The following is a 14,430-nucleotide window of genomic DNA, read 5'->3' as shown; positions in this document are numbered from 1 at the left end:
TGAAGAACAGACTGACAAAACAGACAACAGATGCTGATATAACTTTGACCTGCTATTTTAATGACACCAACTGGCCCCTGGATAAACTGAATTGAAATTGCATCATCCAAACATTGTGTCACTGGCTTTGTGAGTTATTATAAGATCATATTGTGATGAATCAAGTGATTTGCACCCCTACATGGTAACACAATTCTTCTGGAATATTCACAGGAGTATCATTAGTTGGTTATTCACGGGGCCTGGTGAATTCAGTGGTAGAGCATTGGCTTGGGATGCAGAAAGCCGCGGGTTTGAATCCCACCAGCCACCAAGGGCCTTATTGATTCAGGTCTCGAGCCGAAATCCGCTGCCCTTACCTTCAGTTTGCTTGAGCAGCAGTCCAAAACTGAACGATATTCAGTGAGACAGTGATATTAAACAGAGAAAAGAAGCAAAAACTTACCTATGAGAAGATGAAACCAAATACCTTTAATTTATAAGTGTCTTAAATGAATTATATATTGACTGTTTCGTCAAAATTTTCATATTTTATTTTGGCTTTGTATGTATGTAAGACAATTTCAAACTGTTTGTGTCACACAAACACACACACACAGATGTAATGATAGAGTTTGTGCTGCACTGCTCAGAGGAGAGGACATAGTTCAAGAGAGCTGGCCCCTTCCTGTTCATCGGAAATACCAGCCCCAGAGTCTCTGAGGCTCGATTCAGATCAGACAACAAACAGCGCACACACCCCCCACACACACACACACACTCAAACACAATCACATGTACCCAGAATCAACTCGAACACGCACGATAGCACACATGCAAGCAACAGTGAGTATGCAGTGGGGTTAAGCTTGTGAGAGTTAACACAAGACATCACATCTTCATGGATTATAGCTTCATCCCTCAAACACCAAACGCACACATTCATACACATATTTCACTCACAGAAAAACACACACACACTCACAGAAACTCCCATCCGCTGGGACTATTGTTTGATTCTTCCTCCTCTGACGCCCGTGAGGCTCTTGCTTGGGAAAAGGAAATGCAGTCCTGTGTAACCTTTATGCACAGCAGAAAGAGAGAGAGGTTTTTTGTTAACTCAACCAGAGGTCAGGCCCTGAGCTCTGCTTTAATCCGGATTTTTTTTTTATTTTCAGTCAACATCTTGTCAGAGACTGAATGTCTTTTCTGTCCATGGTGTTGGAAAGATGCTTTCAAAAGAATTTCAAATGAATAAATGCATGATATTGATAATGGTGATTATAATTTGCTGCTCGATGTCCAGTGTTCATTGGAGGATTGGATTTCAGCTGGTGTGTGTGTGTGAGCATAACACTGAACTTTCCTCAGTAACTTGCGTAACTAGTCAGATCCTGTGGTTTTTTTTTTTTTTTTTTTTTTTTTTTTTTTTTTTTTTAAATAAGCCGGACACATCTGAAAATGAAATTTATAACTGGACTAACGAGAAACATTTAACATCCTGCTGACTTTTCAGTGGTGACTGAAGTTGGTACAAGCAATACAAAGCTTTTTAGTTAAGACAGCAAAAATCATGGTCATATCTGTTTATTTTTTTATATATACATACATACAAACACACACACTTGTATGTTGAAGTGTCTCTGGGCAAGACACTGAACCCCTAACAGCCCAATCCCCTCCCCAGCTGTGCAGTGCCGGTCCAAGCCCGGTAGAAAATGGGGAGGGTTGCGTCAGGAAGGACATCCGGCGTAAAACTGTGCCAAATCAACCTGCGGACAATGATCCGCTGTGACGACCCTGAACTCACGGGATAAGCCAGATATAATAGTTACATACATTGTTTAAAAAGACACAACCATTTTATTTGTCTGACATTAAATTAGACTAAACTTTTCCTGTTTTAGGTCAGTTAGAATTATTTAAATTTGCAAAATGCCAGAATAATGAGAGAGAATTTTTAATTACTTATTTTAGTGTTAGTATTATATTTAGTATTTGGTAGCATTGGCTTTGGACTGTACGACTTGGTCAAACATTTTGTGTATCCTTCTCCAAGGATCCCTCTAACAATAGTTTGCTGAAATTTTTGCCCCATTGCTCTTGACAGAACTGGTGCAGCTGAGTCAGGTTTGTAAGCCGCCTTGCTGCCTTTTCAGCTCTGCCTACTAATTTCTTATAGGATTAAGATCGGGGCTGTGTGATGGCCGCTCCAGAGTATTGACTTTGTTGTCCTTAAGCCACTTTGTAACTAGGAGCAGCTGTAGCTCAGTTGGTAAGGCAGTCGTCCACAGACCACCGGGTCAGGGGTTCGATTCCCCACTCCTAGCTACATGTCAAAGTGTACTTGGGCAAAACCCTGAACCCCAAGTTGCTCCCGGTGGGTCAGGGGAGCCCCTTGCATGACGCCACCGCTATTGGTGTGTGTGTGGGTGAATGGCAATCACGTTGTGAAGCCCTTTGGATAAATGCGCTATATAAGTGGCCATTTACCATTTAACTAATGTGGCAGTATGCTTGGGGTCATTGTCCATTTGAAGACCTAATTGCACATAATGCTCTTTCCTCATGATGCCATTTACAATGGCCCCCTTTTTTCCTCCCGAAATATTTTCCTCCACTGGGGAAGATGACACTTTCTTACCAGCTTTAACCAGCATCTTCACAAGTCGTTTTGCTTTTGTTCCTGGATTATTACACACATTTTGCACCAAAGCACATTCATCAGTAGGGCACAGAACCCATCTTCTTTCTGAGAGGTACAATGGCTGGCTATTCCCATGGTGCCTAAACTTGTGTATAATAGTTTGAATAGATGAACGTGGCACCTGCAGGCATCTGCAAATTGTACCCCAGGTTGAAGCAGACTTTTAGAGGTCCATAATTCTCTTCCTGTTATCTTGGCTGATTTACTTTGATTTTCCCACGATGTCACAAAAGGAAGCAGTGTGTTTGAGGTGGGCACTGAAAATACATCCATGGCTGTGTCTCTAATTAACTCACATTTTGTCAGTTAACCTATCAGAAGCTTCCACAGCCATGGCATCATCAACTGGGCTTTTCCAAATTGTGTGAAGGCCTAGTGATCTTGGTGTATGTAAACTTCTGAATTTGAAGAAAATAATACAAAAATTCTTTAAAACATTATTAAATCAGTCTGGCATTTAGCAAATATCAATAATTTTAATAAACCTAACTGACCTAAACACAGAGGTTCAGTCTGATTTTCATGTCAGACATTGAGGGGGAAAAAAAAAGCTGATGTCTTTTTACAGTGTATGTAAACATCTGGTTTTAACTGTATGTCTTTCTGTTAAATGGACCCTTTAGTTGTAGTAGCCCATCATAGTTTCTAAGGTGACTTATGTGATCCATTTCTCAAATCCTAACACCGTGGTCTTTGTGCCTAAATCCAACCAACCGACGGCATTTCAGTAATCTAGACTACATGTTTCCTAATGTACTTACGAGGGTCTGGTTTGCCTGGCACCGTGGGGGCACTACTTCAGGAGACGCTGTTATGAGTTTTATCAGGTAATAGGGAACCATTATAATCATTCTTCAGTTTTGTCTTAACAAGTTTATGAGGAAATTACGTGACTGTTGTTGACAGCTGCTACATTTTGCCCATCTCCAGCCGCTAGTCTCTCAATATTTGTCTTCTGTTTGCTGCTGGGCAGGAAATCTCAAAGATGGCTGAAGCTCACTTGTTGTGATACTGGAGAACGACTGTGTTCCACTGCAGGAGCTCTGAGTCTCCAAAGTATAACAATGACGGCTGTTTAGTGTGTTTTCATAAATCACATACTGTGTTTGTGTGTGCGCGCGACAAAACAACCCATAAAACAAGTCATCTTCTCAGAAATGATTCTATAGGTAGAGAAAGATGTCTCAACCTCTGTTGTTTCCCCGTCTACTCTTCCTCCACTTAGTCCGTGGCTCTCGACAGACTGTGGAAAAAGTCCATTAGTTGTTTACATACTCCCACTTTCTCTTTCACTTGTGAATTAATGTAGTGAATCACGCACACTGCTCTCCTCTTTTCGTCTCTTCTCTGAGGGAGTTACTCACATTTAAAAGCCCATAATCAAACACCTACGCATTAAATGGAAGGCCATTAACACTAATGGTATACTTTGGACTGAGCGGAGATGAAACCTAAGAGAACTATAGACTATTAGGGTACTGCAAGAACTTTATCTTTTCTCGAGCCGAGTCATTCGCTTTAGTCACAAATGTGTCTTTCCTTTCATCTGTAGTGGTTTTATTTCAGTGCCCCCTACGATCAACCTGCTAGGAGAAGGTCAGATATTTGAGCTGATTGAAAAGTGTTCAATCTCAAAAAAAAAGGAAAAAAAGTTTATCGTGTTAATTTCCTCGCTCTTTTTATTTGTAATTTAGCCACCTGAGCCTTATGATTGTGATGATCATGTACGAATCTTACTGCCTCATTTCTGACTCTCAGAATTTAATGATACTGGTTTTAGACAAAAAAGATTTGGGAAAAAAAACAAAAAAACAGACTCAAGACTTCCCTTTGGTCACTCCAGTACCACGTAGGCAGCCAGCTCAGTCTGGAATCTGTTTTTTTTCCCGTCTCTATAGAATTGGTCTTTCCAGGATTTCGTCTGTGTCCTATACAGAGATTGTAAGTAGTTTTAGTCTCATCAGGCATGCGTTCGTGTGTCTGAAGTGTTTCCCCGAGGCTATTTTTAGGAGACCCCCCACACCCCCTACCCAGCAGTGTTCACATGGCCCAGGCCAGAGGAAGAGGAGTGGTAGAGGAAAAGGAGAAACCTTCAGCCATGACTTACCATGATGCCCAAAATGAGCAGCACTACTGGACTTTTCTGTTCTGTTACAACACTGGATTATTGACTCAGCTCATCTGTATCTACACACGTTCATGAGGGTAAAATGGAAATTTGCTAAAGTTTCCTCCACTTACGACTTCAGAAGCATGTTGATCACAAGTGAGTACATGTTCAGCTTTAGCTTGTGTGTTGTGTTATATGACAGACTGGGAAATGATGAGAATTTAAACCTCTCAATCCTTCCTGTTTACATTTTGATGACAAATAACAATTGGTGCTTGATGACATTCATTAAGGACATGATTGGTTAATGAGCTTAAAAAGTAATTAACGGAGCCGAATGATTGGAGAGCTTTTTTTCTGACTGCTTGTGAAAGTGTCCTTGTAGTTTGCTGGGTAAAGTGAATAAACACTGGAATGACGTGCAGCTGTTGCTTGTTCTCATTTTTGTGTTCGTAAATATTTCATATCATATGTGGTAACAGGCTAATTCTTGATTCATGAAGCAAAAAGGAATTTGAAATACTCCAGTCTCAACAGACAGTCCTTTATTGTTAGAAGGCTGTGGGTCTGAAAACTTCATGAGCACAGTTTTGAACCCGGGTAGAACAAAAAGCTTTCACTCTGGCAAGAAGACCGTAGGAATCGCTGTGAATGTACGTGGTATGTAGTCACTTGCTAGGGAAAACTGCAAATACCCAAACTTTGTAATGAGAATTTGTGTCTAAAAACTTTGACATTGTTTTTGTCTTTGTAGTAATGCACTTTTCATAAGTCTCAGGTAAACCATTCAATAGTTTAGCTTCATTTCATCTGAAATCTTTGTCTTTATCTGTGATTTTGGTTTTAATTTTTGACTTTTTGCTTCACTCCTGGTATAACGCTATTTCCTCGCTCTATCACTGTAGTAATTGCTGTGGGTCAGTGGCTGTGACTGTAAATGCTGAAGAAGATCTTGGGAAAGAAAGTTGGATTTGTGTCTTTTCTTTTTTTTTCTTTTTTCTTTAATGGTAAAGTAACAGTTAATAGAGCCTAGTGGAGTTAGAGTCAGTGGAGCCTTTTTCTTCATCGAACCCAAAATGTCTGATTATACGATTTTTGCTTTTTATTAGGTCATTTCCAAAACCTCAATGTGGAAACTAAATGCTGAAAATTTTAGTCCACTGCTAAAACAGCAGAAAATTTGTCATTTTATATCGTCTAAATTGAAGTGTGTGTGTGTGTGTGTGTGTGTGTGTGTGTACATAATACTGAACTCTGGAAACATGCTCTACCTCCCCACTTTTCTTATATTTTATAGCTCACATTTTATAATCTTAAACTTACGTGATCCATAAATTGTAAATAAGATGAAAAAATGAAGAAAAACCAAACACCATTGTAACGATAAAGTCAAAGAAGGCACTAATACCACAGAGGACACAAATCAGAGGTGCCAGTGTTAAAAGCTATAGTGTTTAATCATCCAATGTGCATAACACATTTTAGAATTGTGTTTTGTTAAACAAACAAACAAACAAAAAAGCTTTGTCATTGCTGGTTACCATCTTTGCTCACTTTAAAAATCATGTCCAAAATCAAAATTAGTTTACAAAAATTAGCATGCGGCAAATAAAAATGTTTAATTTAGATTAGTAGAAGCCTAACAACACCCTTGGGTTTTGACAAATGTTGGTTTAAAAAAGCAAATGTTGGTGGATATCAACCAGTCAAACCCAGCTAAAAATGAGAAAATGTTTAGTGGGAACTGTGCTTTAAACAGCGAACACACTTTCAAAGGTGAAAAATGTAAAATGAAGCTCAGCATTACTATAGAGACTTGGTAAAGGTGGAGCTGATTTTAACCAGGTTGTGTACTGACACCAGCTTCATCCATAATAATGCAACATTGCAGAGAATCTGAACTATAGCTGCCAAAGTCCAGTGAAATACAAAGGCACACTATGCATCTCCAATTAAAGTAAAGGTAAATAAATATAAATGCAAATAAAACAAATTGATATATCTCAACATTGTACCATAGTAGATGTACTTTGTTGTTGCTGTATTTTATGTCACTGCCCTCAGTCACTGCCCACCTGTTGCTGTTATCTTGTTTTACCCTGAAAGGTTAATTCTTTCTTTCTGTGTAGGAAACAGGTGGCTCATTAATTATGAAAATCTTTCACAACAACGGGACAATTTAGAGTTTCACGTCCAGTGTAGAACTTTCCTTAACTGAATAATTAACACCTGGTTAAGTGTTTCTTGCTTGTTTTGTTCAATGTTCTTCCACGGTTTGGAAAAGGCCTCAGTCACAGCTACATAAAAACATCCCTAAAGAGGGTTTTGGTTTTAGCATGTGTGGAACGTTCCAGCACCCTTTCCCTGACAAAATGTCAAACCTAGCAAATATCTATAGTCCTCTACCCTTCTTCATGTACTGTGGCTGCAGTTTCAGATGGTTTTCTTTTATCTTCCATACATATAGTATGTCTGCTTTGAGTCTTTGTCCTAAGCTAGACATTTGCTGACTGGGACCTTATATTTAATGGGCACGTATGACAGTGGTATTGATCTTATCATCTAGCTAAGCGAGTAAGCATATTTTCTTAAATGTCATACTAATCCTTTAAGCATATTATATCAATATTTTCATCTAAATGCTTTGCTGGGATGCTTTAAAATCCAATGCTAATCCGTAGCCTCCAAGACACCAGCCTAAAATATGTGAGCTCACTTTGTAGCTAAACCACCTTCATAAATGTTTATGAAACGGTGGTGATGTAGAATGAGACCGGCCAAATCTGTGCCTCAGATTAATGTCAAAATCAATTTTAGCTGGGAATATTCTTCTACATTCTTGTTTCTTCTACCTTTGTCGCTGACGTTTTACATTGGATGCAAAGAAAAAAAGGAAAATGTTTCCTGATTTGTAAGGATTTATATTCGGAATGATTCCTGTGGAAACTGGTAAAAGGCAAGTTCAAATTTCTGCAATAATTTTGCAGCTAAAATCAACACTCGACCAATGGAGCCTACTCTAACCATATAAATTCCAGAGAATCGTGTCAAGACATTGTTGGTAGTTACCCTTCACACATGTAACCAACAAAACATTGTCCATGTCAGACAGGTTCTCCCCTACTTGAAATACTCCATTTGGTTTAATGGGTGGAGCCTAGGTTAAACGTGCAGGAACCAGGACGTGATGCAAAAACATGCCGTGGAAATTTCAGTGAATTGTTTAGGGTTTCGTGCCATTTCTTAAATTTGTCTGACAACTTCGGGCCGTGGATGATCAGTATCAGTCCAGTCAGCTTCTCTCACTTTAATGTTGCGGTTTGTCCTGCATCGTTGGCACTGTTCGGACCCTCGACAGCAGCTTTTAAGCTGATTCAGCATGTTGGAACAGTTGCAGTCCCCAACAGTGAGAGACCACTCTATTCTCGCCGGCCTTCATTTCATCTGAGAATTCCAACAGAGCGATGAGACAATGGAGCCAATGCTGCTGAATTTGCAGATTGTATCTTCAGTCCTATCTTCTGATGGTGATGCAACAGTCTTAACAGCCAGACTTCATCGCTTTCATCATTTCTTGGTGTGTCATGGCTCTTTACAACAGACGCTTCTGAGTCTCATCATTATTCCCGTTTTGTTGGCGTCTACATGTAAATGATTCTTCTCCTTCACTCTCAGATGTTTGTATATTAGTATAAAAACATCATATACACACCCACTCACTGCTGAAAATCCTCCAGACAATGACCTGCTGTGTTCACTAGTGCACTCAGTCAGACATTAAACAGGCTCCTGTCTGTATGTAAATAGTAAAAATATTCTATGCCATTTGTTTGTATTTACATATTAACAGCCTACTTACATTGTCTTCTACGCACTTGTCTTCTACTTGTTTCAAAGATTGATACTGAAGGTCGTGATTCAGAACTACAGTTTGATATGAAATTTAACTAGAAGTTGTTCAAGGTGACATGAGGTCTCACTCTGATTTGTGAGTGGTCTTCAACCAATATGGTTTTTTTTCCATATAAAATGCTATTTAAAAATAACAAATGAGAGCTAAACATGCTGAACTTGATTGAATATAGAAAATATCTGAATTGTGTGAAGTATTTTGAAATAAACTATTAGCAAACTAAATGAATTCAGAACTAAATTAGATTTATGTTCCCCTTTAAAAATATTATTTGTAGAGCAGCCACAAGAATGTCTAAGAAAACTAAGGTATTTCTGAATCATACAATACTGATTGGTACACATAGCTGAAAATAAGCTGCTCTGATAAATCCATACTTCATGAAGGTTACAGTATTCAGGTTTTTTTTCATATGTGCTGATTCACCTGTATGATTTAGTATGTTTAATGCCATGGTATTTAAAAAATGGTAGTTAAATTTCAAAGATTGGCCTGATTAATTGACCCGATCACTACTACGGAGACAAATTGGAGTGATACTTATTGAGACAATCTGCGGTATGTTAAAGCTTGTTTCTCTACCACTGTGTAGAGAGCAAACACACTGATAACATGCTTCATATGTCCTGTCATTCCTTGAAATCATGGAATTATGGTTACTGGCAGGTGTACTGAGCTACTGTTTCAGGCAGCAAATGGGCATCCTTCAGGTGTGGTACAATAAGGGGAAGTAGTCCTCAAGTTAATTGATTTTGAATGTTGCTGATCTCCTGGACAGAAAAAAAAAGGGTGACCAAATATGCTCGGGCGGCAGGAAATATACTTTGGTGGCCCACCCAAGTGTATTGTATGTGTAGGAAACACTGGACTTTGTAAAAAGAAGCTGGCACTGTGACGTCCGTTTAATGTTCAGGCCAAGTGACTCGGACATTCCGGTTGTCATTTACTGAACCTCTGGCTGATGCCTTGATAGCTTAACAGCTAGTGACTGAAACAGAGCTTGTGTGCTGCCTCTCTGACGATGTACTCACTTTCTTTTAAGCCTTCCAGCTGATTTGGATGATGAAGATGAAGTAACCGGAACCAGCCTCTCCAAATATGTTATGTAATTTAACTTGACTGGTACAATCAACTCTTGGCAGGTACACTTAGCAGCTGTTGGCAGGTGACCTGAAGTTTATTTTGGACATAGAACACAACAAGTGAAGTGTGTCCCTATTAAAATAAAAAAAAAAAAAAAAAATTAAAACGCATCTCTCCCTCATGTGGTTCAGTTTGGCTTGGCCTGCTGACAGCTGGCAGCATACTGTTGAGTTGTGTCATATCTGTTTCTAAGAAATGCCCCGCCAGCCCTTCCAATTGGCCTCACGGTAACCAGGGATTACTTATCCAAACCCAGTAAAGACATCCTTTCCACTGGCACCAAGGCTCAGGACAGACAATGTTGTTAGCAACAGTGGAAACAGTGCACAGAGAATGATTATACTGCGTGTAGGTGTGAGCTAATGCAGTTATACCTGCCAGCTGAAGGTGAGCCAGGTCCTACTCAGAATGTGGCAAGGTCCTGTTAAATCATATGAATTCAACATAATAATCATGAAAACATTCAGTGGAATGGGTTTCATTTAATTCAAGTTGAATCAAAGGCAAAAAGAGTGAATTACAATAACAATATATTTAAACCCAAGTATAAAATTACCAAAGAACAGATGTGACAAATAAAAAGCCTTGACTAAGAAAGATGTACAAAAATTATTTTTAAGTAGAAACTTGTGTTTTTTGTTTAACATCCCTAACTTAAAAGGTGACTTCACCAATTCTCAACTTGCTTTCTATGGCTTTAGTTTAAGGTGTAAGTATACATTAATGCTTTTTAACTTCCCCCTGACTGCTAGCTGCTTCTAGCTGAAAACTCCTCCAGATAACATCACCCGGAGGAGTTTTTCATCATTAGGAGTTCAGATGATGTCATCTGGGGGAGCAGGTTGACCGTGACTACAGATTTAATAGTGTGAAAAACAAGATGGCAAAATCTGAACTGAAGGTTCCTCCAAGTGATGTCACCTGAAGGCTATTCCCAAGTAGAAGTAGAGAGATATTTTGATATAAGGAAGTCAGAAGGAAGTTTATGAACCAAAAGAAGCACGTTCAAAATCACTGAAGGTGTCCTTCAAAGTAAAAAATAACCCCAGGTCCCCGATGACCTGGTTCCTGGAACATATACTGACGGTCTCGGTGTACATGTCAGGAACATATCCTCTTGTTTTAGTTTAATATTTTTTTGTGAAATAAGCCCTTACTAAATAAATCAAATATTTGAGGAAAATGAGTGTAGTGCAGCAGAAATATGTTTTTCTGCTTTCCTGTCTTACCTCAGTTTAACTTGTCAGATCAGAATAATTCACTCACAAACACAAGCTTTGTCCAACTTGTCCATAGGACTCGTAGGTGTACAGTAAAGATTATGTCTCGTCCACACGAATATTGCTAAATCTCTTACCTAATGTGATGATGACGCTGATGTTTCACAGCCGCCGCAGCAGCTCTCAGTTCACCTTCCGTGTAAAATGAAGTTTTATTCCTGGTACTTAATAGTGACAGAAGGCAGGTGTCTGGGTTGCTGTCGTATTGGCCGTTAGGAGAGTTTCCATATTAACTGTGGAATTTCTCGGGTCAGGTTCAAGTTGGTTCACCTGTCGTTTCACAGAATGAAGACTCAGTAGTCTTGAAACATGGTCGGACCTTGGTTTCATTTACATGTTTGGTGTCACACTGTTGTTTTTGTGTATTTTTGTAAGATCATTATTTGTATTTGCATTGTGTTCCCTAACTTAAAAGGTGACGTCACCAATTTTCAACTTGCTTTCTATGGCTTTAGTTTTATGGTGTAAATATACATGAATGCTTTTAACTTCCCCCTGATTGCTATCTGCTTCTAGCTGAAAAACTCCTCCAGATGACATCACCCGGAGGAGTTTTTCATCATTAGGAGTTGTATTTGCTTCTTTATCTTTAAAGAAGAAATTGCACTAGCTTGTGGCGTTTTTATATTTTGCTGAGCAAGTGGCGCATTGCAAGACTCTTGAGACGTTCAGAAAACCAAACCTCTGTCTTACTGAGAGGCAATGGGCAATGTAGTAAAAGCTGAGCTGCAATTAAGGCTGTACCATCATCCAAGTTCATGGATGGTCACCTTTCCTTGGATAGGTTAAAATTCCTGTTCAGTTCTGCTCCTATTAGTTTGAGCTGAAAAGTGATGTTATTTTAAATGATATGACATAAGCAGTGGATACATTAACTTTCTCCAAAGATCTGTTTCTCTAATGGGGTATGATGAGTCAAAACAGTTAATGGGAGTAAATTGTCTTTAATAGCAGAGTAATTACCAATCAGCATTAATGACTTTAACATTTTCAGCCCTGCAGACACTTAGTATTTAAAATGTATTTGCTTGTCATTTAAATTCACTCATAATCTAAAGATTAATTGAGGCCTTTACGCACAGTATAATTATTAGCATTGAACTGTATAGGTGTATGTATGCTGCATGTCTGTGATTTCCTTCCTGTATAGACAGAAAGTTGAATGGCTGAAAGGTTTTTATGGCGGTACCGACATTTCGGCAGTGTTTAGGCCGCTGCTGTCCTTCACATGCTACATTCTTCAGTGGAATTAGCGCTTACTTTTAATTATTGTTTTCTGCTGGATGGCGGGGATACGAGGGTCAGCTTAGTGCCTGAATTTAATCAAATCTATTATAATGGTCAAGAATCATGCGGCCATGAGGTTAATAAGTTATTTTGCCTTTGCACAAATGTGAGTAGATCCCTTTGCTGCTTTATAGTTCATACTGTAATGTAATTACTTTTCCTCTTTCCTGATTTGTCTTGTGTCATACATAACTTGATAATATTTCTTCATTTATATCTTTATTTTGGTCTATAAATGCATAATCCAAAGAGTAAATTGACCTTGTTTGCACTTGGAGGGGTACTCTCTTTAAGTTTTACATTTGTGTCTTTCATAACAGCTATATGCAGCTGGTAATTGTGCTTTTGAGTGAAATTTTAAGCAAGTCCCAGCCCCATTTTCTCTGGATAATGAAAACAAATTGATAGTGCAAGCAGAGTAATTAGATTTACCTGAAGGATCCATCACAAATATTGTGACACCAGCCAATCCTGTCTCCTAAAAACTGCATTCCTATGCAACTAAACTGCAGATGCAATAATGGAATGTAATGCACTGGATGGATTATGATCTTATGGAAGAACAAGAAGCCAAATTTACAGGAGAAGCCTAGCAAACTGGAGAGCACTACGTCAGGAAGAGCACCCAATGTTTTTTGTCTCACATCATCGATGTAGGGAGAAGATGATTCACTGTGGCAACTCCTGGAATAAGAAGAAATCAGCATATAGTCATTATGTTAATTAAAATATAGTTCAGCTGCAGTTAAATTCATATTTCCATTTGCAGTATAGTTGTATAGAAACATCATTTAAAATTTGCACCATTTGCATCATGACATGCGCATTTGGTTTTCTGTAGTGATGAAAACACACACACACACACACACAGAGGCAGAGATTTATATAGATGTTTGTGACCACAGATATCTCAATTTCTACCTTGCTGAGCTCACTGAACTGACAGGGCAATAACATCAGAGATACTGTGAAAAGTAAGAGTGAAACAGTACTGGCCTTTTTTGAAAGATGGCCCCATCTTGACCACATCTGCATGAGGCTCTTAAGCGTTCCCTGAACTGCAAGCAAAACGGCAATGTGCTTCATCCTCCAGCAGCCGCACAGGTGCCTAGTGAGGCATTAAAGTGGTGTGAAAGTCCTCAAACATTAGCTAAATATTGGACTTTCTTCTGAAAGTGCTTGTTTAAATATTACTGTGACACAGTGTAATCGGCCTCAAGGGAACATCAAATCCATGTGTGAGTGTGTCCCATTTGTATATTTCTTCTTTTCCCTTGATGTAATTTGTAGTGATTGCCCCGACAGAGAAACTTCAAACTCTAATTAAGTTCATCCACGGGGAGCAGTTATTTTGTGAGGCCAAAGCTTTGGCCTCACAAAATTGCATAAACAAGCAACACAAACGGTCCAGTGAGCACGTAACCCCACCATCCATAGTCCCTCTCAACATCCAGACACATGCTGTCCAGCTTCCTGGCGCGAGCAGGGTGGAGTCGCCCTAATCACACATCCGAATCTCTTATCAGAGCCCAGAGGGGCCAAATCACAACTTCCTCAGAGACAAAGTCATTTGGAAGGGGAAGAGGCCGCTGCTTGCTGCGGTCACGCTCAGGAGCACAGTAGATACCATCTGTTACGTAAAAGCTGAGCCCAGTAGAGAGTGGCCCCTAAATATGGCAGCTGAAGTCAGTGACCAAACATGGAGGTTGACTCATAAAGTTTATTGTTGTTTCTGACAAGTGTGGAGTGTTTTGTTCCTGACTGGACTCAAACCTTAATTCGATGATGTAAGTAATGGGATCATTCTCAAACCTGTGTGTGACGGACATCATTCCTTCCTTGTCAGCGAAAAGAAAATGTACATGTCTTGATGAATGTGAAGTAGCACACAGCAAACAGTGCTGATTTAGGATCACAATACACAGTTAAATTCACAAATGTGTTGATTTTCTTTGTCGGCACTAATCAGCAGCAAGTGAAACAAGCAACAAACGAGGCTGTTTCATTATTT

At 39.2% G+C, this 14,430-nt stretch overlaps 1 protein-coding gene across 4 annotated transcripts in view; it reads left to right on the top strand.

Moving 5' to 3' along the window:
• si:dkeyp-23e4.3 (rho GTPase-activating protein 7) overlaps positions 1 to 14,430 on the top strand; it is an 84,955-nt gene that overhangs the window by 49,778 nt on the left and 20,747 nt on the right. The window contains exon 1 of one of the 4 annotated variants that reach the window (XM_067491458.1): positions 4,609 to 4,952. The exons of 2 other annotated variants lie outside the window; for them this stretch is intronic. In XM_067491458.1, coding sequence (XP_067347559.1) covers positions 4,886 to 4,952 — 67 coding nt within the window. In that variant the 5' untranslated portion in view covers positions 4,609 to 4,885. Of the gene's footprint in view, positions 1 to 4,608; positions 4,953 to 14,430 lie in introns of those variants that run through there. One more of the 4 variants, XM_067491459.1, reaches the window with a different exon arrangement.

The sequence above is a fragment of the Channa argus genome, chromosome 22, assembly GCF_033026475.1.
Source record: "Channa argus isolate prfri chromosome 22, Channa argus male v1.0, whole genome shotgun sequence".
NCBI lineage: Eukaryota > Metazoa > Chordata > Actinopteri > Anabantiformes > Channidae > Channa > Channa argus.
Note: the sequence above shows the minus strand (reverse complement) of the source record. Positions and strands in the feature narration are given on the sequence as shown.